The sequence below is a fragment of the Oryx dammah genome, unplaced genomic scaffold (genome assembly GCF_014754425.2).
Source record: "Oryx dammah isolate SB20612 unplaced genomic scaffold, SCBI_Odam_1.1 HiC_scaffold_28, whole genome shotgun sequence".
NCBI classification, from domain to species: Eukaryota; Metazoa; Chordata; class Mammalia; order Artiodactyla; family Bovidae; genus Oryx; species Oryx dammah.
In genome coordinates, this window is record NW_024070212.1 from 107,441,785 (window position 1) to 107,467,464 (window position 25,680).

Here is a 25,680-nt window from a genome sequence, read left to right on the forward strand (position 1 = left end):
GTCTTTTCTTCCTTCTTGCATCCCTGGCATAGAGCTCATTGCCTAGTATAGAGTAGATGTAACCATTTTTGTTAAATGAATCAATGGAAGACTGCCAGAAGACGTCTGGGACTGGTTACCAGGTAGGGCTGGATATCTGCAGGCCACCGGGTCCTCAAGCTCTTCTTAGAACTCAGGAGGATGCCTGCTCCCCACCCCACTGCCAGCCCTAAGGACAGACGGGACTGGCAGAATTATTCTCACTTTATTTCTGGAGAAATTTGATCAGATGCAGTAACACTGATTCCAGGCGAGGGCAGGGGGCACGGGTACCCCTAAAGCAACCAATATCCTGTGGCCCAAGGTGCCCCCCATACCCAGACCTGGGTTCCCCCTCAGTTACAGTTAAATAGAGGGAGGAAGCTCTCCCCAGGGAGTCTTGGGAGGGTCTGCCTCCTGCACCCACCCCCTCCACGCCGAGGGGTCTGAGCACAAGCTATTTACAGTATTCACATCCACTGTACCCCACCAAACCAAGGCAAATACTACAGGTGGCTCTTCCCCATGGGAGGAAGCCAGAGAGGCTGTGAGTGTATGTGTGTATGGGGGGTGTCCGCGCGTGTGAGCACACGAATGCACTGAGGGACAGGGTCTGGCTCCAGCCAAAGAGACATCAGTCTATAAGGTGCAGATTAAAAATAACAGACAGGACCCAACCCCCAGGGGCCCAGGCCACTTCCGGCTTTGTTCTGTCTTCTTCTCTTCCAGACACCCTGGTAGATGATGCAGAGGAGCCCTCATAGCTGTGCCTGGATCCGAGGCAACCCCTTAAAGGACTTCTGGGGGAAAAAGCAGGAGGGAAAACAGTCAGGGCAAACCAGGCTCCAAGCCCAGAACCAGGCGGGGGCGGTGGGGGAGGGGTGTCTTCTCGGTAGAGCCCGAGAGAGCCTCTGATGGAGCTGGGAGAAGAAAGGGCTGGGCGGAAGAGGAGTGAGAGATGCGGGCCGGGAGAAAGGGATCCCCACCTGTGACCTGCGGGGGCTGCACCACAGCTTTCTTGAGGAAGGCTTCTGCTTCTGCGAAGGGCAGGAGAGCCTCTGGCGTCCGGCCCAGACTCTTGTCCCCAGAGGGTCCCTTAGGGGAGAAGCCGTTCTCCTGGTGCGCTGGCAGAGGCTGCAGCCCATTCACCAGGGACCCCGACGACTCCTTGTTTGGCAGGCTGTGGATGCAGAGGCCAACGCTCAGGCCGCTCCCATCGCGGGACAGCCCAGGCGTCCTACAGTCTCCAGCCTGACCCTGCCTCCCTGCTCCTGGGCCCTCGTTTGGGAGCTGGTACCTCCACTGAGGCTCCTGGGGGGGCAGCTCCTCCTTCTGCAGCCCGGCGGGCCGAGCCTCCACAGCTTTCGCAGGGTCTATCCCTGGGAAGGAACGGCCAATCAGTTAGGGGTGGGGGAGAGGATCGAAGGCTGGGGCTGGGGGTGGAGAGGAGGGGAACAGGCCTTTACCTGGGCTGGAATTGTTGGCCGTCGCCTCCTTTCTGTCCTGCTTCTGCTTTGAAGAGGAAAAGCAGTCAGGCTCCAGGGGATCTCTGGCCCCACCCGACTGCGCTGCTGAATTCTTCTCTCCCCTCCGCCCAGATCCTGGACAGCCTTGCTCCTCCACCCTGGATCCCTTCCTTCCTCACCGGACCTCCACTCCCAACACCGCTCTTGGGGGCATCCTGACCTTGGTTTCAGCAGCTTCTGACTTCCGAGTCCTCTTCATGATCTCTTCCAGGCGCTGTTGGGAAAGAAGCCCCACTCCCGGTTAGGCCCAAGCCGGGCCCTAATCCTCGACCTCCCACCAGCTAGCCCTGGTCCTGGAGTCTCGGGGGCCCTTCTAGCTCACACCAGTTCTTTCCAGGGCAGGAAGTAGATCTCGCCCCCGCTCCCTCTCGACCTAATCCTCTGCAACCCAAGGCAGCGCCCCCTCCCAGCCCCACTAGCCCCTCTAAAGAAATGCGGACCGAGCTGGGAGCTGGTCCCGCTCACGACTCAGCCAGCCGCTCGCAATACCTTTCTGCGCTCTTGCCGCTCCTGCTCCTCCCGCTGGAAGTGCTTTTCCCGCTCCAGGCGCTGCCGCTCCGCTTCTTCTCGGGACCGAGCTTCGGCCTCCTCTTTCTGCCAAAGACCCCCCCGGGAGCTTTAGGCGGCCGGCCTCCGGCGGTCCCTTCCAGCCGGCCCCCGACCCGCCACCAGGAGGCGCCCGCGCCCCGGCCCGCGGGGGCACCTGCTTCTGCAGCCGCTCCTGCTCCTCCTGCTCGGCCTGCGCCTTCTCCCGAGCCTCCTGCTCCTCCCGTCTTCGGGCCTCCGCCTCCCGCTCCGCCCGGGCCTCGGCCTCCCGAGCCAGCTGCTCCTCTCGCATTCGCCTGGGGGACACAGGAGACTCAGGTTCACGCCCGGCTTCTTCTCCAGCCCCCGTAAAGGCCTCCTCGGTCCCCGAGGGCATGCTCACTTGTCCCTTTCGGCCTGCAGCCTCCGCTCCTGTTCCTCGCGCTCCCGCTGCTCCCGGGCCTGGCGCCGCTTCTCAGCCAGGAGCCGAGTGGCCTCTTCTCGGTCCGTGGTGCCAGCCATGGGTTTGCTAGGAGTCACCGGGGGTGCAGGGGCTGGGGGTGAGGTCAGGACAGCTGTCTCTGGAGCGGGATCCGGGACCAGGGGTCAGCATGCACCAACCAGCACAAGCCCCTCCATCACCACCCCTTCCCCCACCCCCATACCCCTGTGCTTGCTGGACCTCAGAGCGACCCCGGCGGCCGACCCACCCAGCTTCTGCCAGAGACTCAGAGCACTGAGGTCCTGGTCTCTGGCAGGCGCCTCCTCTTCCCAACATCCACTCCCCCAGGTGGCTCTGGCAGCCTGCACCTCTGACCACCTCCCACTCACAGGCAAAGCTGGCTTCTCTGCCCTGCCCACCTTTTGGCCTCTTCTCTCCCTGCCCACCTGCAGGGATCTCTGTGGGCTGCTCTTTCTGGGGCTGGGCTGGGGTGGGTGAGGGCACAGGTGAGGGGGCCGGTGAGACTGGGGCTGCAGGCTCCCTCTCGTCGCTGGCCTTGCCCTTGCTCTGGGTCTTGTCCTCAGGCCCCACAACACTGGGGCTCTCCTTTGCGTCGTCCTTCCTCCGGACTCGGCTCTTGGGTGATGCAGTGGTGCCTCGGGGGGATGGTGGTTTTGGGGGCAGAGCATGACCTGGCCCTGGGCTGAGGCAGGGGGAGGCAGGCCTGTGCCAAGTTGTGGAGGGAGAGGATGGCCGGGCCTTGGATTTGGGACTGAGAGGAAAAGAAGAGTTAGAGCTTAAGGGCACAGAGTGTCCACACACACACACACACACACACACTTTGAGCATGTCACTTCCCTAGGGAAGTGTCCTCCCAGGTTTGGTCAGCACCCCCACCTTATATGCTCTCACACAAACATAATTTAGTGTAGATATCCCAGTTTGCAATACATATTCATTTGTGATTCTTTGACTCCTATTTGTTTCCCCAAGAGCCAGTAAGATTACTAAGAGCAAGAACGAGGCCTGGTTTGGCTCAGGGAAGTGTGCTGGGCACCCAGAACACGTACCTGGCAAGACCATTCATTCGTCCAGCACATATTTCTTGAGTGCTTACCAGGCACTGCTTCTAGGTGCAAGGGTTACTTCAGTGATTAAAACACTCCAAAATTTTAAAAAATTCTGCTCTCAAGGAGCTTTCTTTCTAAAGGTGGGTTGTTGTTTAGTCGCTAAGTCGTTTTGGACTCTTGCGACCCCATGGACTGTAGCCCGCCAGGGCTACAGACTGTTCCTCTGCTGCTGCTACTGCTGCTAAGTCACTTCAGTCGTGTCCAACTCTGTGACCCCATAGACGGCAGCCCACCAGGCTCCCCCGTCCCTGGGATTCTCCAGGCAAGAACACTGGAGTGGGTTGCCATTTTCTTCGCCAATGCATGAAAGTGAAAGTGAAGTCGCTCAGTCATGTCCGACTAGAGCAACACATATTTATGAATGAATGGTTGGCAAATATGCATGACACATATTTATGAATGAATGGTTGGCTAGCTGGCCTGGCCTTAGCAGGCCCTGCCCCATTGTTGGGCCCACCTGTGCTCCGCGTTGCCAGCGGAGAGGCGCGGGCGCAGAGAAGCAGGCAGCGACTGGCGCTTCTTGAGGCTGCGCTCCCGGGCCAGGGCACTCTTCTCCTTCTCGTTTTCCCGCTCCTTGTCCTTCTTCTCCTTTTTCTGCACCTGAGGAGGAGGGTTAAGGAGAGCAGGGAGAAGAGAAGCAGAGGTCAGAGGCGCCGGAGCTCCCCAGCACAGGAGCCGGGTCCCCACCTGCGCCGCCAGCCACTCACCGGCGAGGCCTCCGGCCGGAGGCGGGCCGGGGCGGGGCTGCCCCCGGCGCTGGCCTTGCGGCGATCCCCGCGCTCTGCGGCGGGGGCGCAGCGGTGCCCGCTTCGGGGGGCACTGCACGGCGTCAGCGGGCTGGCGGAGGCTGAGCGCGGGCACAGGGGCACGGCTGCGGAGGGATGACTGCGGTCGGGGCGCGGTCCACTGGCATGGCTGGCCCCTGCCCCGCCCCTCGAGGGGGCTCTCCCAGGGCCGCGGCCCCTACCCTGGTCCCGGCCGTTTCGGGGCAGTGTGACTGCACTGCGACTCCGTGCCAGGAAGGAGAGGGTGGGCGTCATCAGACGGTCCACGATGCTGCTCTCCCACGGACTTAGCTGCAGGCTGCGATCTAGGGGGAGAATGCCGGTAGAAGCAGGTTACTGCGGGGCCAGAGTGGGCAAGCAGAGGCATCTGGAGATGGCCAGGTACCATCCCCACGCAGAGCCCAAGGAGTCTCAGACTACCCCTATTCATGGGGGTTACACTTGTCCGCCCTGGGGTCTGACCCCCACTGCAGACACAGGCAACAAGACACTTCCCATGGCAACCTCCTGCAGGGTTAGAGAGGTCCCTCCTACCTCTCTCCCCAGGTGAAAGGGCACTGAACTATGATTATAGAGAGGAGACAGCCAAGGTTGGTGGGGTACCCAGTTGCCAACTTCTATGTCCCATTGTAGGGCTCTGCTCCTCCTGCCCTCAGAGTGCTGGCCTAGGGAGGCATCGCCCGCAAACCGCCCCCCCTTCCACTCCCCACAGGATTTGGGACAGTGACGGCCCTTGTGCTCCTCTGACTGAGAAGAGGCCCAGCTTTTGTGTATCCCATGCCAGGGACAGGCTGCTAGGGGGCCTGGCTGCCCTGGGCCACCCTGCTCTGTCCCCTCAGCTGCTGGGTTATTTTTAAGCTTCAGTCAGGTGGGGCTGGTAACAGCAGCTGATTTCGTTGCTGGGCAACAGAGCAACCAAATAAAAGCTGGAGAAACTTATAAATAACTCCTACCATGGCCCGTTCACATGTGACATCAGGGCATGGTGGGAATGCAGGGGCTGCGCTACCCTGGTTGGCCACGAGTTTGGATCCAGCCAAGGCCATGGCTGGGGCTCTGAAGGCAGAGAGGGCAGGGTTGCGTGGGCCCTCCAGGGCGGAGGCAGAATAAGAGGGCTCCTGCACACACAGCACCCAGGCTCGTCGGGTACTCCCGGGCAAGGCCACCTGCCTGAGGCTGGCCTAGGCCAGCTGGCTGTGGTTGGAGACGAGGCTGCCGGCCCATTCCCACCCTCCACCCCCACTCTCATCCCCACCTGCTCTCGAGGCTCTAGCCAGGCTCTGCCTGCTGGGTCACTGTCCTCTGTTCTCCTCCCCTGTTTGGCGCACCTCTGTTCTCAGGACCCAGATCCAAATGCCGGCTCCCCCAAGGGGTGCACAACCCTAAGCGGGGTCGAGTGGGGATGGAGACCTGGGGTGTGTGAGGGCTCCTGGGACCGGAGGTTTTTGCTGAGCTCTGGAAGAGGCTAGAAGGAGGGGACTACAAGGAGCTCTGGAGGAAGGAGGGCTGGGCCTTCTCTTACTTCTACTGGGGGAGTTCCAGAGCGTGGCAGAGGACTTTGAGAGCCGCTTGTTGATTATAGAGTCCACGTGTTTGGGCAGGTTTACTGCCGACACGGAGCACCTGCTCCCACCTGGAGGGGAAAAGACACGGCATTAGGGCCGGGCCGGACGGGAGCCAGGGGGGGCACTGAGGCCTTCCATGCAGGATGCTCCGCGGGCAGGGTGGGAGAGGGAGGAGTGGGCAGGCTAGGAAGCGGGGGAGGAGGCAGACTTGGCTCTGGAGGGGATGGGGGGGTGGGTAGGTGACCAGACGACCTGGATTGGGGGAGCCGACGGAAAAGGAACAGAGGAAGGAGATGGAATAAAACTGGAGACACTACAGCCTTCCTGGCCAGGAAGTCATTCCCTAGGGCTGGGCTCTGCAAGCCCTCCCCCACAACCAGCCAGCACTGGCACTCGCCGACACTGCCCAGCCAAGGCGCTCTGGCTACAGCACCCATGGTCCTGCAGCAAATGCAGAGGCTCCTAAACAGAAGGGCCCACGGTCAAAGGTGCTCACACGGATTTGCATATTCCTAGGGACACACAAAGACAAAGAGATGCACGCACGGGCATAGAGAGGGACAGGCACTTCTGCAGGCACACGACAGTGCAGACATGCACAGACAGAACAAACACAGCCACAGAGACAGGCTCAGACCCGGATGTAGACAGGCACAAAAACGTCAAAGCAACTTAATCGGACTTGTAACATCTGTTGGGTGCTTACCATGTACCAGGCACTGTGCTGGGCACCACACACGTGTTACCACCCTTGATCCTCCCAAACATCTACCTACAACCTCGGAGGCAAGTAGTACTGTTATTCCCATTTTACAGATAAAGAAAGTGAGAGAGCAGGAAGTCAGAGGTCACACCGCAAGGGCTAGAGCTGGGAATCCAGACCCAATTCTGACGGACTTGGGAATCCACAGTGAAATACACAAGGCCACTCACACATCAAGATAAACACATACTAAGACACGCAATGCACAGATCCATGAGCATATACACCAAAAGACGCACGATGAGAAATACCGAATCTTGCCAATACATAAAGACACCCAAACTCAGCAGTACATACATGCCAGCGAAATGTCAGACCAAAAGGCAGTGATGGCCCTACGCAAAGAAAACTCAGAGACAAAAAGCTACCTTCCACGACAGGTACGTCAGGGTGATAGTTTTCTTTAAATATCCAGTGTCTGCAGGGTGTTAAAGTGCTCTTTTCTGTATCAATCAACTAATAGTAATTGACAGGAGCAAAGAAGGCTAATCTAAAAAGAGCAAACCGAATGAAGAGCACCCACCTCTGACTTGATAGCGGAAGTCCTGGGACAGGACTTGGTTCTACAGACTTGGGTTTACAGATCATTCCAGAAGACATAAGGCACACGAAGCGAGGCATACCTGCTGCGGGGAGCTGCCAGCTCTGTGCACCGAAGCTGCTCCCTTCCCCCACTTCTCAGGCCCCAGCCTCCCCCTCCCACCCTGCAGCCCCTCCGGTCCACTCACTGGTCTTACGTCCTGGGGAGCTGTGGTGCAGGGCCCCTGCCCAGGACCAGCGCTGCTGCCGGATTTCAGCCCACGTCTTCTTCACTGACCGCTGGATGGCTGCCTCATAGCGCTCCTGGTAGGGCGGGGACCGGGATGGGGGGAGAGGTTTGGGTTCAGAAGCTTTCCTCCTACCTGGGAGAAAGGCTCTCCCAGGACAAGGCCTCCCCCACCCCTAGAAGGTTTCCCTGACTCATGGCGGGTAACCAAGGCTACTGAGCCCTCGCTGTGACTAAAGACAGTTTGCAACAGATCCCTTTCAACTTGTTCTTGGGGAGCTTTTCATTGTTCTTGACTCATTTCCTGAGCCTATGAGCTGTTTCTTTGAGGACTGGGTGGGACTCTCCCTGCTTGGGTCTCCCGGGGGGCCACTGGCTCTGAGGGTTCTGACCCTGGAGTTGGGTTTGCGTTCAGCCTGAGGACTGGACCAGAGCCAGGCCACCTTTCCCTTCATTTCTTCAATAGTGCTCAAGCCAGGGCTCTCCTCACTAGGAGTTCACCTGGCGCACTCATACAGACACATCTCTGCACACCTACACACACCCATCTGGGGCACACACACATACATGTAATGACAGCACACGGCCACAGGCGCCTATTCTGGCACATACAGAATCAAACACCCCTGCACAGATGCTGAGATGTGGGGCCCACGGGACCCGACTGCACATGTGAACACAGGGGTGTGTGTTCACACTGAGCCCCCATGCAGATGTGTGCACACAGAGCCATGCGTGCCCGGCCAGAACCCAGCACAAATGCACCTTGTTTTTCTCCAGCTTCTGCCGCTGCCGCTCCTCCAGGGCTGCCCGGCGCTGCTCGGCTTTGAGCCGCTGCTCCTCCAGCCGCCGCCGGCGCTCCTGGAGCTGCTTCTCCCGCAGTGCCTTGGCCTTCTCCTCCTTCTCCAGCCACACCGCCTTCTTGGCCGCTGCAGGGGGTGAGGGAAGGAGCCCCAGAGGTGTGAACATCTGGTAGCGCCTGGGCCCCCAAGTGTCTGCTCCGAGTGGCCTTGCCTGTTCCTCCAGCCCAGGGTGGGTCTTCCCCCCTGCCTGCCTACTGGGGAGATGCCTGTGCTCTGAGACTCCCCCCTCAAGTTGAAGGGCATGCTGAAGGTGGGCTGGGGCCTCAGAATGAGGCCTGTTTCCCCACCACCAGCATTGCGGTCTCTGGGCACCCGAGGAGAAGTGAGCTCTTTAGGGCCAGGTCCCTGTCTAACTTCAGGGCCTGCTGACGTATTATGATTAAGAGCATGGGGTGAGATGAGGCTTCTGGGTCTGAGTCTCAGCTACTCCACCTAGCTGTGTGGTTTAGGCAAAGGATTGCATCTTTCCGAGCCTCTGTCTCCCCATCCTCAAAATGGGTACAGGGTTAAGTGAGATAAGCGAACTGCTCTTAGCACAGTGTACACAACAGAGGTTCCCAAAGGGTTAGTGCTACTAACAGGATGTCTATAGGGGTAAGGCTGAAGGGGCGCTGTCACACACTTACCCAGGTACTTGGCCCGCTCTTCCCGCCGCTCCTTTGCCAGCTTGTGTCTCTCTCCTGCCTTCTTTATGTCTTAACAAAAGGAATAAGGAGAGACCTAGCTCAAGAGGTTCCTCTCAAAGGGGAGTCAGCCTCAGGGCCCTGCCCCCAGGCTGCATGCCCACACCTTTTCCATCTCCTCCAGAGCCAGGGGACTCCCTCTGGGGGCTTCACCCAGGGCTGGGACTGGGCCCTGGACAAGGGACATCACACCTACCTTGCTTGGTGGGAGGGCTGTCTGAGGCGGGTGCTGCTGGCAGGGATGGCTGGCTGCTCCTTCGAGGAGGCCTGGCATCCCGTGGGCCCGTGGCTGGTGGGGTGGGTCCCCTGGTCTTCACTTCGGAGGAAGGGGACTCTTCTTGCTGGGGGGCTGGCCCAGGCCCTACTAGCTCCGGGGGGCTCTCTGGTTCCAGCGGAAGCTGCTTGGGGCTAGTGGTGTTCTTCATGGCGGGAGGCGTGTCTGGAGGAGTGTCGGGCACCAGGGTTGACATCGGTGGTGGTGGCGGCGGTGGGGAGGGGTCACCTTCTGGGGAGGGTCTTGGCTCTGGAGGGGTCCTGGCTGCCATAGCTGGAAGTAAAACACAAGAGAGGAGAGAAAGTGAGACAGAACCTCTGTTACCATCAGTTGGACATGTAGCTCCTTCCCTTGTCCAGTTGATTTTCATTTATTCGTACGTGTTTATCAAGTTCCTTCTATGTGCCAGGCCCTGTTCCAGACACTAATGATGTAATGGTGAGAAAATGGCCACAGTCCCTGCCTCTGTGGAGCCCACACTCTGGCAGGGCAGACAGACAGACAGCGAGGCAATTACAGTATAGAATAAGTACTATGTCTGGAGTAACAAAGCAGAGATGGCTAACCTATACTGAGGGGGCTTCCTGTAGAAGTAGGAGCCAAGCTGAGGTCTAGGATGAGCTGGAGTAAGCAAACCAAGCCAGAGAGGGTTCTAGCAAAGAGAAGAGCATTTGCAAAGGGGCAGAGGGATCAGGGTGTATCAGTAAAACTGAGACCTTGGGGGTAATTAGTGGACCAAATGGTGAAGGTTGGTTTCCACATTTGCTTCCCTCACCTTTCTGCTTTTCCTGGGCCCACAGGACCCATCCCAATGCCCAGTGCTCAGTAGGTGCCTGGGACTGCCGGAAGGAAAGACATAAGCATGGGCACAGTGGGATGCCCAGGTGGGATCCCCAACAGGGTAGGCAACTGGCTGCATCCATTTTGTCATTTGTTTTCTTTCCCAACCACCCGCAGATTTCTTGTTAGACATTAATATTTCAGGGTCCCTGTAAAAGACACCAAAGTGCTAAGTGAGGAAGCCACATGATTTGATGTATACATGTCCACGCACACACGTGTGAGCAACTGAAAGACAGGCTTAGGGGTCACCCGGCCGAGGGCCTGATTCTGACTTCACCACTCCAAGATAGGAAGAGAGAGCCTTGGTAACCTAGGGCAAGCCACTCAACCTCTCTTAAGCCTCAGTTTTCATATCTGTAAAATGGGGACTATAAAAGCCCAAGCTGGTAGGGATGTCAGTGAAGTGCCTGGAACAATTCACGTGCCAGGACACAACACTTCCCTCTCTCTTCCTGTTTGTCTTATGAAGCTGCCAAAAAGCAGCTTCTGCACATTGAGCCCTGGTGCCATCGACTGTTGCCGTCTAAGGAGCTTGAGGGGACAGATGGGGAACACACCCGCTGCCTGGGCTTAGGGATCAGGGCCACAGCCCTTGGAAAGGTCAATCGAAAGAAGCACTTTTCGCTCTCACCAGGTGCCTCCATCATGCAGGGCCTTCTGCTCTAGGAACGTTGGTCCTCTCAGGAAGTGATAAATTCCCTTCCCTGTGGGTGACAATGTGTGAACAGGAGAGGACACTCCGAAGGAGCTGACTTTGGAACTCTGGGGACCCTTTTCAGGGAGACGGGTGTCCAGTGGGCTCTTACGAAGGCAGACTATTTACCTATCTGGCCTCTCCACTGCCTGTGTGACCTTGGACTAGTTACAGGCCCTCTTTGTGCCATAGTTCCTCTTCTGTAAAATGCAGACAGTGGGCCTGTGATGAGCATTAGTAACAATAACCACTAATATTACATATTTCTTGAGAGCTTCCTATGGAGAGAGTATTTTACATGCACTAGTTTGAATCCTTAAGACAATACTTCTAAAGGAGGCACTGTAAATATTTCTTTGAGACAGAGGCAGAGAGTGAAGCGAAAAGAAATTAAGTGAAGTCTGAGGCCACTCAGCTGGGAAGTGAGGGAGTTGGGACCTGAACCTGGCGCTGGGCCCCGGTGCCCTTGCTCTAACCCCCACACCCTCCGGCCTCTGCATAAGGCGGTGTGAGGCAACACGCGTTACACAATGACACCGTCTGAGGCTCACACTATTTCCCCCTCATTCCTGCCCTTCTAGATTCCTGGGTTCCAGGCAAGAGCCCCAGTCAAGGCCCTGTCTCCCCAGTTGTCCCTCCCACTCTGCCAGCCCCTCCCCACATCAGCTCCAAAAGAACGCCCGGTCACTGCTAGTCTACTTCCGGGCTACCTGAAAACCCCTCCCCAGTCCCGGTGGGCAAGAAAGCTAGTGGCCGCCTTTTAGTGAATGCTTCCTACACGCCGAGAGCTGAGCTGGGCCCTTTGTAGCCCCATCCTGCATCTCCATATGAGCTCTGAGAGAGAGGCTTACCCTCGTTGCACAGAAGAGACCATCAGAGCTTACCCCACTAAATGATTCATTCAGGGCCACAGCACTAGTAAGTGGCAGAGGCAGGATTCGAAGGGCCATCTGGGGCCAAAGGGCCTACGTACGTAAGCACAAAGCTCGAAGGCTGAGGGTGAGGCCTGTTTATTGCCATTCTCCTGGCACCTGTGCATGCTACAGGTGTTGCAAGGAAAACTGGTAGGCAGGTGTTTGTCTGCACTGAGGCCGATCACACCCACCAGGCAAGACAGTGAGTCTCTCCGGCTAGCTTCTGACTAGACCTGCCACCTGAAGGGGAGTCTGGGAGGAAGTGCAGGGATGAGGCCTGGAAGGGCCTGCATCTGGTGCTCAGATGCGGCGGGGCACAAGGTGCCGGCTTCAGTCAGGCAGATCTGAGTTCCGGTTTTCTCAAGGTGGGGCCTATGGTGTTGGGACCTATGGTGAGTAGGCACATCACCTCCGGTGCCTGGCAGGGGCTCAGCAAACAGCACCCCCGGAAGAACTGGTCTACTTCTCCCCATCTCTGCCACAAGAGCCCCCTGGGGCAGGCCTTCACCCCCACTGCTCCACGCCACTGCTCTTCTCAAGGTCACCAGTGGCATCCACATTGCTGAGTCAGCAGCCACTTCCTGGGCCTCACCCCACTGACCTCTCAGCTGCATCTGACACGAGTGAGGCCTGGGTGCTCTTCCTTCAGTTGGCCCTGAAGACAACACACTCGCCCAGTTTTCCTTCCACTGGCTGGCTGTGACTTCTCGGGCTTCTTTGCCAGTCCCTTGTAAACTCCCTAACCTCTTAGCACCGGAGCGCCCCAGGGCCCAGTGAAGACCTCGTCTCCCGTCAGTCTACACATACTCCCTTGATGACCTCATCCAGGCTCATGGTTTTAAATACCACCGCTCTGCTGATGACAACCAAATTTGTATCTCCAGCCCAGACCTCTCCCTTGAGTACTGGTTTCGCTCATGCAACTCCCTACCTGATACCCCTGGGTGTCTTCCTGAGGCCCCAAATTTAACATCCCAAACTCAGCTCCGGACCTTTCCTTGCCAGACCCTGCTCCTCCAGTTTTTCCCTATCTCAGTCAATGGCAACCCAGTCCTTCCAGTTTCTCAGGCCCCAAATCTTCAGAGTCATTTTCGAATCTTTTCTAGTCTCACACCTCACATCTAAGGCCTCAGTAAATCCTTTTGGCTCCACATGCCCAGTATCTTCTGAATCCAGTCACTTCTAGCTCCATTCTGTCATCTTGGTCCATCTCTATCATCTTCTATCATCTCTCATGAAAGACTCCGCGCTGCCATCCTTTGTTCCCCTTGGGTCTTTTCTCACCAAAGCAGCAGAATGATTCTGTTTAAGAATCAGTCAGGGGAGGGGGGTTTGGGATGGGGCGGCGGGGGACACATGTATACCCATGGCTGATTCATATCAGTGTATGGCTAAAACCACAATATTATAATTAGCCTCCAATTAAAATAAATAAATAAAATTTTTAAAAAAAGAGTCAGATTGAGAGTTCCCTGGTGGCCTAGTAGTTGGAATTCCAGGCTTTGACTGCTATGGCCGGGGTTCATTTCCTGGTTGGAGAGCTGACAAGATCCTCCAAAGATGCCCCACACTTCAAGGGAGGAAAACCAAAGGCAACGGATGGCCTTCAGGGCCCTTCAGGACCCTTGCTCTGCAGCCCATTGCCTCTGGATCTCCTCTCCTCCCCGTCTCCCCCTGTCCTGTCTCTTCCGGGCCACTGTTCCTTATTTGTGCCGGGCACACTCCTGCCTCAGGGCTCTGCACTCACTGTTTTCTCTGCCAGAATTCTCTGCCCCCGGTCCTGCATGTCTTACTTCCTCACCTCCTTCAGGTCTTTACCTGAGTGTCACTTCTCAGCCAAGCCTTCCCTGGCCCCCTCTAAAACTACAAACTGTAGGTGAAGTTTCCCTCCCCTTTCCAACTGAATTCTTTTTTTTAAAAAAAATCACCCCCTCCACATGCAACTCCCTACCTGACACCCCGGATGTCTTAATGATGCCTCAAATTTAACATCCCAAACTGAACTCCTGATCTTTCTCTCCAAAACCCTCCTCCTCCTCCAGTTGTCCCTATCTCAGTCAACCGCAACCCAGCCATTCCAGTTTCCATATACATATATATCATCTATTTTAAAATTTTATTTTATATATATTTTATTTGGCTGCATCAGGACTTAGTTGTGGCATGTAGGATCTTGTTTGACCCAACCAGGGATCAAACCCTGGCCCCCTGTATTGGGAGCGCAGAGTCTCAGCTACTGGACCACCAGGAAGTCCTCCAACTGTTATTCTTTTTCAGTCCAACTCTGTAATTCCCGGTAAGCATTAGCACCACTTTAACACTGTCTCCCACCTCCAGAAGGTAATCTCCATGAGGGCACAGATTTTCGTCTATACTTTGTTTAGCTGTTCTGTCTCTAACAGCAACAGAGCTTGGCACGGAGGTGGCTCCCCAGCTATTTGTTGAATGAATATATCAATGAACGCCTCCCTGGCAGATACCATCAGCACCTCTCTTCCCTGGATGACTGCAAACTTCCGTCATCATCCTACCTGCACCCTTTCCAGCTCTGCTCTTTACTGAGCAGCCAAAGTAATTGTTTTCAAATGCAAATCTGGTCATGGTTCTCTTCCCCACTTGAAAGCTCTCCAGTAACTTCTCATCCTTCTGAAGAGAAACCAAGATTTTTGAGCCCAGGATGCAAGTCCAACACAGTCTGAAGTCCCTGCCTCCCTCTCCCACACCTCTTGAGGCCCCCTCTCTGCTCCCTACTTGCTGTCTATACTCCAGCCACACTGACCTTTTAATTCTGGTAGCCTTGAACACTCCCTCTGCCCCAGGGCCTTTGCACAAGCTCTTCCCTCTCTCTCTTTTCTTACTTAACTCTCATTCATCCTTCAGATATTTGCTGAGGCATCATTTCCTTGGGGAAGCTTTCCTGGGCCTCTCTGAACAGGATAAATTCCTTCATTATATGCAGTCATGACTTCATGCCTCTTGTTTGGAGCACTGTGACTTACAATTTTAAACTTCCTTGTTTGGTTTTCTTGTTATTGTCCTCCCCCTAAGGGCTGGGTTGCATCTGCTCTGCTTGCCACTGTAGCTTGCCACAGCAGCTACCACAGTGCCCAGTATGTGGAGACAGTCACAAAATGCTGCTATATAAGAATAAATCGCTGTACTAGGAAGCTACCCTCGCCTAAGCACACACACAGAGGAGGAGATTTTCACCTAATAGTGAACAGATCCGTGTGGCCATGTATTGCAAAAGGATAAACACTTGAAGGGAGGCGAAACAATTCCATCTCAATTTGGGTAGCTTCCTGGACTAAGGTACTCAGGGAGAAGTTAATAAAAGTAATAATGAGTATGGATTCCAGCAATTTAACAGGAAAAACCTCTCAGGAGGCAAACAGCACATTTGGAACTCTTCTTCTGACCTGGCGGACTACTGACCCTGAATACAAATACTTTTCTGAGAATTATGCCAACCCTGATGAAATGTCATCAGGACTGTGTTACGTGGAACAAATTATGTTAAGCCAAATGAATTCCTTGGTTAATTATCTAGGCATGGTTAAATCAATATCTGATTATTCCCATTTTCAATCATCAAATGCGATCCTTCAGCCACCTCAATTTATTTTGGTCTGTGTCAAATTGTGGGGTTTTATTTTGCGATACTGATATTGACCAGAAGTGTTAAGAACTAGACAAGCGACAGATAGTTTGCATTCATTTCTTGGCACAAAGAGCGTCGGCAAGGCAAAGGTGCAGGAGCTGGCTGCAGGATCAGTTAGTCTAGTTTTCTCCAAAAACCCAAGAGGGACTGCAGAGAGATCTGGGCCCACTCTCTCGGAGGGCAGGTCACATGTCTCAGGGTGCTTACTCCTTATCCCCACCATCTGGGTGCTGGCAGTCCTTGCCTCTCATCCCTCCCTCCTCCCACCCCAACAACTGCTCCTGGGCCAAAACTCCTCTCACAATACCCGTAACTCAGTCTGCTCTTTTAGTCTGCCTGCTGTCCTTGTGAGGGCTAGTGGAGAGAATACTTTTTGCAGCCTAGAGCCTTATACAGGATCTGCCCGGCAGAGAAGGAATTCTGTGTCTGCTTAATGAACGCATACATGGATGGATGGATGGGTGAATGGGTGGATGGATGGATAAAACACTAAAACCCCTAGCTGTTCCAACATCTAGCCTCTCTAACCCTAAATGTCTCTACCATATCAGAGTTCTGTGTGTGCCCGGCCAGCTCCTAAGTCCAGGAAGGGAAACAAAACTAATTTGCTGAAGCCCTACAGTAAACCAGGCACTCTCCCTTGTTTCAAGTTCTTACTATAGCCCCCAAGGGAAAGTGCTACGGAAGGCCCGTTCCCCAGGTAAGAACACTTACTCAGACAGGTTAAGTAACTGCTCACGTCAGTGTCAGAAGTAAGCCTGGGCCCAAGGCTGCCTGGTGACAAAACACTTATGTCACACTGTTTCTGGTGGGTGTCACATAACCCCTCCCCAAGGCTCCTGCCTATTCCCTGAAGAAGGAAGTGATTCAGTGGGTTTCCCCCCTGAAGATGAAGGGTGCAGGTGGGGCAGGCAGGCACTGAGCTCAGAGGGCAGGAATGCAGGGAAGGCAGGCTCCTGCCCAGGCTGGCCATCAGGAGTCAAGAACTGGGGCACCTGAGCAGGGGTGGGGGTGAATGGCCCTCGTCCAGGAGGCAGAGCAAGGGTGTGCCCAGGGGAGGGGGTGCCCAGACAGCAGAGGTCAGCACCTCTAGCCAGAGCCCTTCTGACTCCCGCAGCAGCTCCTTAGGTGGCCGCACTAGAGCAGACAAATGAAGACAGGGAGGCTGACGGAGGGGCAAAGACACACACACACACAGACAGAGAGCACACATTGCAGAGAGGCAGCGGGAGACACCCAGACGACGTGGACAGGGTCCACACAATGGCGAGAGACAAGACGCGTTCTTTTCTCTCTCTCTCCCCTCTTTCATATGGAAAACAGACCTACTGCTGGGATTCAGAAATCTAAACACATATACACACACACACACAGGGAGTCAAGCACCTCCTTTGAGACACAAATGAAATTTCAGAGATGCATACAGCACTCAGAGACACCCTGTCGGCAGCGTGTGTCATCCAGCTCGCTTTGGCCCTGCCCCTCTAGGCACTCCTTCACCTGTGCCCAGGGAAAGCCCAGTTAACAGTAGCAACAGCTAATGCTGCGTCAGATAAATCCCTTAACACTTCAGTCCTTTCCACCTTCACCACCATCCTATGGGGTTGATGTTATTACCCTATTTGACAAATGAGGAAATAGATTCAGAGGGATTAAGTCACACAGCTGGTGAGTAGCAAAGCTGGGTTTGGAACTTGAATCAGGCTGAGAGTCTGTACGTTCACTCTGTGACCCAAAGGGGGTGGCCTCCTGGGTTTCCTCTCCTAGAGAGAGCCTGGGGGTGGGAGGATGGGGCTGGGCAGGAAGGACAAACCCTAGGAGATGTCTGATGGTGAGGCTGGGACAGAGGGGACCTTTAGGGGGCAGCACTCCCTGCTGGGACAGAGCCGAGCCAGCTCTGAGAGGGAGGGCACCAGCAGAGGGGCAACCTGCACCAGCACTCCTCAGCCCCTGGGCCACAGGCCCTTCACTGCAGGGTGCTGGGGCCAGGCCGCAGGCCTCTGTGGGTGATCAGGCTGGGATCCTGTTGGAGACTGCAGATCTGAGGAGCTCTCTGGCCCGGTTGGCGGCCATTGTTCCCAGCCTCCAATCAGGAGCACCCACTTCCTGTTATTTTAGGCGGCAGGAAATGACCCCATCCCGCAGCCCGGCCCTCCCTCAGCCCCAGCAGGGCTACCCACGCTGGGGCCTAGGAGCTGAGGGCAGAGGCCCGGCCTTAAGCCAAGGCCTGAGGATGGCCCGCTGGCTGAACTGTCACCACTGCCTGAGTCCAGGGCCTCCTTCTGGTCTGACTTGCTCAGATTCCAACCTGGCAGGATGAATAGGGGATGCAGGGCCCTGCTGTTCTACTTCTGCCTCCCAGAGAAAAGATTACAGGGTCCCTAAGACCACAGTGCCCAGAGAAGACCAATCACTGCAGGAAAGTGAAGTCAGACTCTATCACCAGCTGGCTTGGCCATGATTAATTCAGCATAGAGGTCTGGCATACAGGCTTCAGAGTTGGATGGACCTGGGTTCAAATCCTTCCTCCGCCAGCACCTAGCTGTGTGACTTTAAGCAAGTTACTTCCTTCTCTGAGCCTCATCTATAAAATGAGGATATGGGACTTCCCTGGTGGTTGGGTGGTTAAGACTTGGTGCTTCCACTGCAGGGGGTCTGGGGGTGCAGGTTCAGTTCCTCTTTAGGGATGTCACATAGTGCAGCCAAAAATAAAAAAGAAAATTTGAAAAAGTAAATAAAATGGGGATAATACTAGTCCATACCGGACAGTTTTGAGAATCAAATGAGACAATGCATAGGACATGTAAGCACTATGCCTGGCACACAGAAGGTCCTTGATAAATAAGAGGAGGCCAGTAGGGTCACCAGGGGGTCTATTTCCTCTTGTCATTGGTAAGGAGCAGGAAATGGCAATCCACTCCAGTATTCTTACCTGGAAAATTCCATGGACAGGGAGCCTGGCAGGCTACAGCCCTTGGGGTCACAAAGAGTGGGACATGACTGAGCACGCACGCACTATATACCAGGTTCTCTAGCGGCCACCACCCTCTCTGCTTCCCTCGGGGGGGAAAAGCTGCAGCTGAGAGGTGATGGAGGAGACACCGAAGGCTGTGCCCCGGAGTGCCAGGCAGAGCTGCCACCGCCAACAAAGCTGCATTATCTGAGCCTGGCTTGCTGGCTGCTTCATTGGCCCCAAGGCCCAGTGGGGACCCAAGAACATGCTTCCCAGCTGCTTGTGGCCAAACTCCCAACCTTGGTCAGGCCTGAGAACTGGCCTGATGGCTCTCAAGTGCCACCACCCCAGGCTGGGCCCTTCTTTCAGCTTCTTCCCCACTCCCTCAGCTCTGCCCGGCCACCAGCTGATACCCATCCCTGGAGAAGGGGGAGTGAACTGGCCTGGTGCCCCTTCTCCCTTATTTGCATATGCGTGACTGCACATTAGGGGCTCATTAAGGCCTCATTACTGGGCCCACCAGACCCAGGAGGGACAGAAGCTATCAGTGGGAGCTGCCAGCCACGCTGGCTGCTATATGTGGAGAGGTGCAGAGGCGGCCCATCTTTTTCTCATCAGTTCAGGTCCACCTCAAACACCTCCTCTGTGAAGTCTTCCACAAGCAGATTCCACCAACCACTGCATCACCAGGAGTTCCCGGAGGGTGGTGACTGGGATTCACTTCCCTGTCCTATCGTCTGTACAGCCAGGACTGAGCTGGCACACGGTGGGCATCAATACAGGTGCGCTGGATGGCTGCACCCACCCCCGGGTCTCTCTCCTATTTCCAAATGCCCCACTTCAAGTAAGGGGCCCTCTGTTCCCGATACACCCTGTCTCATGTCTGTCTAGAACTCATCTCCACCTTGTTCTCTGGCCTACATTTACCTCCTGAAGTTATAATTAATCCCATCTCCTCCTCAGGCCTCCAAAGGAATTAAAAATAATAACAACAAAAATGAATAGCATTTACTGATCATTAACTATTTACCAGGGCCTCTCCTAAATGTCTTATGTATTTCTCTAATTTAGTGATCCCAATGTCTCTATGAGATTATTTCCAGCATTATTATCATTTTACAGATGGGAAAATTTAAGACTTCGGCAACTTACATAAGTCATACAGTAGTAAGTTACGAAGGGGAGACTTAAACTGATTCCAGAGTCTATACTCTCAAGCAAACTAAATCCCAACTCCTGCCCCTACTTTCCCCATATTTCATACCTCCCTGCTGGCACCACTTCCGATGAGCACCACCACAGTAATGGTAATAACACTGTACTGCAGGCATCCATGTGCCAGTTTCCTTTAGGTACATCGTCTCGAACCTCTAATGTTAACCCCACAAGGCTGATAACACTACCTCCATTTTCCAGGGGTATGAACTCTGTCTGGAGAGGGTAGGTCACTTGCTACAGGCCACACCTATCCCCTACTCCATGCTGCCTCCTGTTAATGTTCAGTGTGCAAAGGGAGCTCAGAGAGGGCAGGGAGCACGTCAGATGTATTCAGTGTCTCAGACCCATGCCTCAGACTCTCACAGGGCACATGCAGTGGGCATCACCGTAACTCCCTGGAGGCTCCTGACTCACAGGGCCCTTGTCACCTTTAACTGAAACTGGTACAGACCAGCCACCATCCTGACCCCAGTTCTCATGTAACTCCATCTAGGTCGTCCCTGTGTGTAGAAGCCTTCCCAATCCAGGACTTGGTGTGCAGGACCCAGTCAGGTCCCCCCAGCACAGCCAAGGATCCCACCCATGCCCTCACATTCAATCCAGATATCCCATTCAAGTGCCCTGCTTATAAACCAGCCACTCACTCCAGTCCTCATCTCTGGCCCAGTAATCACCACCACTCAGGCCCTGATGTACACACCGGTGCCAGAGACCCTCAGCTGCAGAGGGCCAGGAAGCGGATGGAATGGACACGGGTGAGGCCTCCCTGGGGGTCCCCTCTCAGGCTCAGCAGAGCCAAGACAGACCAAAGTGCCATTGTTCCGGCACAGCCTGCAGACCTCCTGAACCACGCGGTCTGCTGGCCTCCCCTCTGCATCCCCCAGCTCCCACACCCACAGGGTCCCCTCCAAACACCCATGAGGGCATGGGGTGGAGCCCACCCACAACCAAGCGGCTCCACCTTGTCCTGGGCGCTCTGCACCCACAGACACGGTTTCATCCTGGGCCCACGCCCCAGGGGGTAGGGAGGTGACAGGGATTAGGCTCTAGGACTCTATGGAGGTGTGGGGTTGGGGCCACCTCCCCCCTGAGTCAGTGAAGAGAGCTTGGGTCCTCAGTAATCATGCTCCTCCCTCCCTTTCCAGGAAGAAAGAAAAAGAGAAATCCCTCCCTCCAACCCCAGGCCCAACCAGAAACCTGTCCCCACCCCCTCATCAGCTGCTCTCAGATCCGAATGGGGTTTGCAGAAGTCCTGGGCACTGTGGTGGTTGGTGGAGTGAGGGGGGAGAGAGCTTTGATGGTCAGGGGCCTGAAGAGAGAAAGAGGGAGGGAGGGAGGGAGGGAGGGAGTGTGCGTAAGGGTGGGGGGGTGGGTATCAGAAGCCTCAAGCTGAGGAATGATGTGGCAGGTCCCTGGAGTGCCGGCCTCGAGCCTTCACCCCATTCTCTGGGAAACACTCAGGCCCTGAGATATATACTTCTGTCCCCTTTCTCCCCAGATCGGACTGGGTGGGCTCCAGAGTAGGCCAGGCTGCAGGGGAATCGGCCCACTCCCCAGCTCCCGCCCTCTGCCCAAACAATGCTGCCTCCCCCTCCCCCTGCCTTTATCCGGCGGGTTACTTGGCAGCCGCCGCTAGAGACCGCCCCCTCCCCTCCCTCTTCTCCCTCCCTTCCCGGCCGGCGGGCAGCAGCAACAGGCCCTTTGCGCGGCAGCTGGAGGGATGGGGTGGGGGCGAGGTCTGGGCCAGGGCCTGGGCGTGGGGAGGCGGGGGGCGCCAGGGCCTAGGCTTCGGTATGCAAGGCTTCAGGCCTGATAATCTGAACCTCCGACACACACGTTCAGGCTGGGGTCACATGTGCCCACCAGGAATGGGAGGGGGACAGACGCCCCAGCTCAGTAGACGAGGCCTGGGGTGGATCAGGGAGGACGGTAGGGGCCGGGCAGCCGAGGTGGCACTGGGTTGGGGCGGAGGGGTCACCATCAACTCTACAATGGGGCCCCCGGGGATCCCGGCGCCCAGGACGTCCCGGCGCCCGGGGTGGGGGAGGGGCAGCTGTCAGAAGATGCACCGGTGGCCCAGAGCCGCCGACGCCGCTGTAGCCTTTATTTTTAAACTTCCAAGTGGTCAGAGGGCGCGGCGGGGGAGGGGTCCCCGCCGCGCGGGCCGGCTTCATCCTCGCTCTTTCCGAGGCCCCCCCATCCCCTTCTCTCATCTCGCCCCCGGCATACCTGGGGCTGCGCCCGTACCCGGCTCCGAACGTGAGCCGCTCTCCATGGCTGCGACGTCACTGGGGGTGCGGGAGTGTCTTGGGGGGTCTCAGCGGCGACGGCGGCGGCGGCCAGCGGCCAGGATAGGGGTCCCGCGGCGCATCACGCCCGGCCTGGCCCGGCGGGCAACGACTTGAACGCTGGGGGAGCTCTGGCGAAGGTCGAGGCTGGCTCGGCTGGTAGCCTGCGGGCTCGCAGTAGCCGGCCGCCCAGTGTCTGTCGGCTCCGGCCTCGATCCTTCTGCCTGCCCGGCGCCGGCCCAGTCGCGGCCACTGCCCAACCCTATTGTACGGCCCCGGCTGGGCCTGGCCTCGCGGCTGGCGCGTACCAAGTGCGACGCGGGGAGGGCCACCCCTGCAGCGCCCGGGGACCGCACTCCTGCCCCGCCCGCCGCGCCCCCGCCCTGGGACCCGGGGCCTGGAGCCTGGGACGCCTCTCCTGCAGTCGCGGCGGAGGGGACGTTACGGCTCCCGGAGGACGCCCGTCGAGCTGCCTCCCCCTGCGGCCGCGCGTTGGTACGCGCCGCAGCGCGAGGCGACTATGTAGGGAGCGCTCGGGTGACTCACGCGCCGCTAGGACTGGGGGGAGCAGGGGGGAGCGGGGATGGGAGCCCCCAATCCCACCCTGGACCCTGCGAGCTCCGGCTTTGGGGCCTTGGCGGCAGCTTCAGATCGGCAGTCTTTCCCAAACCCACCTCAAATAAAATCCGCCCGAGGGACGTCGGGAGCCTTGGAGGGTCACAAGGAGACCCCTAATAGGGCTATGCTCTCTCTCCCCTGGTGATGGCTGGGGTGGGGAGAAACCCGGCCTGGGAGCCTTGCTGCGGCCCTTCCTGCATCTTCCTACGGTTGGGGCTGTGTCTTCTCTGCTCCTCTGGGAGTAATTACAGGCCTGCTCCACCGCCTTATCCAGGTCTCTAATCTGCTCCGGGTCTCTCCCGGCTCCGAACTGGGTGGTCCTGCCCCTAAACCTCCCCTAGACTCATCAGATGACCCCCCTCATCTACCCGGGAAGGATTTTCTCCCCTGTGTTCTGTCCAAGGAGGGAGTGAGTTCCTTCTGACCCCCCTCCCCCAAGTAGTTCTGCTTCCCAGCCCCGGGAAGTAGATGCCCCAATTCCCTTGTTAGTGCCAGCTGAGGTGGGCCTCAAGCCAAGTCAGGCCCAGCCTGGGCAGAGAGAGGGGAGCTTGCTGGGAAGGTGGATCGATGCTGCTGCTGCAGGGACTGACGGGGCGGAAGGAGCAGGCGCAGCTGGGCCCTGCACACCCCATCCCTGCCCTTTGTCCTGACCTCCAGAAGGTCAGTTGTCTAGTTCTCCATCGCCCAGAGATGAGGCCCAGTGACCTGTTGTCCTCCTGCCCCCCTTTCCTGCCAGTGTCTTCTTCCTTTGAGCAGCTCCAGAAAGCAGTCGTTTATTTTTTATTTTGACTTCATTTATTTTTGGCTGCACTGGGTCTTGATTGCTGCAGCTGGGCTTTCTCTCGTTGCGGCAAGTGGGAACTACTCTTAATTGCAGCGCATGGGCTTCTCACTGCAGTGCCTTCTCTTGATGTGGAGCTTGGGCTTTAGAGTGGGGGCTCAGGAGTTGTGGTACATGGGCTTTGTTGCCCCACGGCATGTAGAATCCTCCCAGACCAGGGACTAAACCCATGTCCCCTGCATTGGCAGGCTAACTCTACCACTGGACTAAACCAGTGAACTCCCAGAAAGCAGTCATTTAAGGGGAGAAGGCTGGAAACAAAAGGGTCTGGGTCTCAGGCAACCTGGGAGCAAACAGTCCTGGGAGGAGTGAGTAGCTGAAGGCCTGAACCCTCTTCCCGAGTCAAGGAGGGCCTTCCCCAGTCCAAAAACATTAGAAAAGGATGATGCTAGAAGACCTACAACTAGAGCTGGTAACCTTAAGCTACTGTCTTAACTTTTCTGAAACCCAGTTTGCTCACCTAAAAAATTAGGAAAATAATAATACCATGAGCTATCATGGGTTTGCTGTAAAGGTTAAATAATGCAACATGGATGAAATGCTTAGCACTGAGCCTGGCACATAGGAAGTGCTTAATAAATAAGTATGATGGTGGGCATTCAGAAGTAAAAGCAGATTAGGATGAGGAGCAGAGCCCCATCTTTGCTGTCAGTCATCCTATCTGCAGGGTGAGGGGACCACGTAGATGGTAGAGTCCAGGTAGAGTCCTTTGTGAGGTCAGAGATCTCTGGGCCTGCATCTTCTAGAGCTTACCAGGCCCACACTGAGCCAGGCAGTTATTAGACCGAGAATTCATGAACAGAACCGAATATGGGAGAGCCATCTGGGTTCTGTACCCACAATCTTGAGAGTACAGTAGGAACAAAGACATATATAGGTGGGAATTGTGAGATACCTTCATTACCTGGAGCTCAATAATAGTAGAGGGGGAAACAGTAACTGAAGATGAAGAGATAGGCCAGGGATGGCAACTACATAATGTAGATACTGGGGAGCTGTTGAAGGTTCTTCAGAAGGAGAAGGGTGAGCAATGCTTTGGAACTGGAAATCTTCCATTGTGTCTAATGATCTAGGATTGACTTTGAGGAGTGCCCTGCAAAGAGTCAGCATTAGCCTACTCAGTGGTTCTCAACCAGAGGCAGTTTTCCACCCCAGGGGACATTTGGCAATGTTTAGAGGCATTTGTGGTTGTCACAACTAGGGATGCTACTGGCATCTAGTACTTAGACACAAGGATGTTGTTTAACATCTTGCAACGCACAAGAGCACCTCCTGAACAGAGTCATCAGGCCTGGAATGTCAGTGGTACTGAGGTTGAGGAACCCTTCCCTGGACTGAGGGTGGAGGCACCTGCACTTCCTGGAAAGATGCTAGTTGTTAGGCAACTTGATGGTCAGTTCTCCCGGCCAGCCCCAGGAGGCTTCCTACACACTTGGTGGGTCCACAGGAAGTCCTGAGAGCACTGATGTCCTGTGATTGATGCAGCTGGAAGAGACAGATGGAGTGGACTCCTCTCCATTATGCCCCCTAACGGATCAGGATCCTTGGTGCCTCCCAGGCCCTGGCAATTGATCAGATTTAGAGTGGGTATCTCTGAGTTTGGAGCTGGGTGAAAGTGCCCCATGTTGCCCCCCCAAGCATTAGACATCCCAGAGAAGGAGCAAGCAGGGCACTTGCAACATCACTGGCGACTGAGAATGCCCTGCCTTCTTTCAGTGAGGGGCCAGGGAACTCTGTGGTCTCCCAAGTTCCTCCCCTACGCCCAGGGCAGTCCCCTCCCCCTTCAGGAAACAGGCTTGAATGAGCTGTCAGTCTTACCATGACGCTGGGCTGCGGCTAGGAGTCAGGTCACTGAAATATGTCCCCCTCCTGATCCCACTAGGGGGAGAGCAGGAGCAAGAGCATTTACCAACCTCCTAGGTTAGGTGCGGGAGGGTCCAAAGTGGATCTGTCCAAGAGGTGAAGGAAATCACCGGGTAACTTGACAAAGTGATATGAATTGGGACCAAGGCCCTGGAGGCTGTCTCCACTCCTACTCAAGTAGGAAGTAGCAGGGGCCTCATGGTGGGTGCAGTTTGAGAGACCAGACATCAGATTCTCACACCCACCCTACACCCAAGGCACAACATCAAGAAGGGGTCTCTAACTGAGACCACTCTGCTAGGGAACTGTAACCTCCAGGGCTCACTCCCTGGAGCTGGAGGTGGGGAATGTCCTCAAAGGCCAGTGTTGACACCAGCTGCAATACAGCTTCCCTCCCTCCAGATCTTGCAGAGGGGAAGTAACAGAGAGGGATTGGTGGGAGAAGGA

At 56.1% G+C, this 25,680-nt stretch overlaps 1 protein-coding gene across 16 annotated transcripts; it reads right to left on the reverse strand.

The window, feature by feature from the left end:
- Positions 1-225: 225 nt before the first annotated feature.
- Positions 226-22,186, reverse strand: MAP7D1 (MAP7 domain containing 1). Of its 16 annotated transcripts, none has more exons than XM_040231625.1 (18): positions 21,853-22,186; positions 9,263-9,613; positions 9,010-9,078; positions 8,286-8,449; positions 7,492-7,597; positions 5,949-6,059; positions 4,609-4,731; positions 4,349-4,512; positions 4,099-4,241; positions 2,931-3,283; positions 2,473-2,650; positions 2,248-2,386; positions 2,034-2,138; positions 1,705-1,758; positions 1,485-1,530; positions 1,316-1,397; positions 1,005-1,198; positions 226-818 (listed from the first exon to the last, which is right to left on the reverse strand). In XM_040231625.1, exons 1-18 carry the CDS (start codon positions 21,896-21,898, stop codon positions 808-810), a joined length of 2,439 nt encoding a protein of 812 aa, XP_040087559.1. In that variant the 5' UTR covers positions 21,899-22,186; the 3' UTR covers positions 226-807. The 16 variants fall into 16 exon arrangements, with proteins under 16 accessions (XP_040087559.1, XP_040087566.1, XP_040087565.1 ...); XM_040231632.1 differs by having other exon boundaries at positions 1,485-1,527; positions 2,473-2,623; positions 2,958-3,283; positions 7,483-7,597; XM_040231631.1 differs by having other exon boundaries at positions 2,473-2,623; positions 2,958-3,283; positions 7,483-7,597.
- Between the last annotated feature and the right edge of the window lie 3,494 nt (positions 22,187-25,680).

What these genes read in the sequence shown, in the direction of transcription:
- MAP7D1 (XM_040231620.1), bottom strand. Translation starts at nt 21,898, where the DNA reads ATGGAGAGCGGCTCACGTTCGGAGCCGGGTACGGGCGCAGCCCCAG. An exon ending in CAGCCCTCCCACCAAGCAAG is followed by an intron (nt 9,079 to 9,262) that starts GTAGGTGTGATG and finishes CCTTTTGTTAAG; the next exon opens with ACATAAAGAAGGCAGGAGAG. An exon ending in CTCCCCAGGACGTAAGACCA is followed by an intron (nt 6,060 to 7,482) that starts GTGAGTGGACCG and finishes TTTCCCCTCCAG; the next exon opens with GTGGGAGCAGGTGCTCCGTG.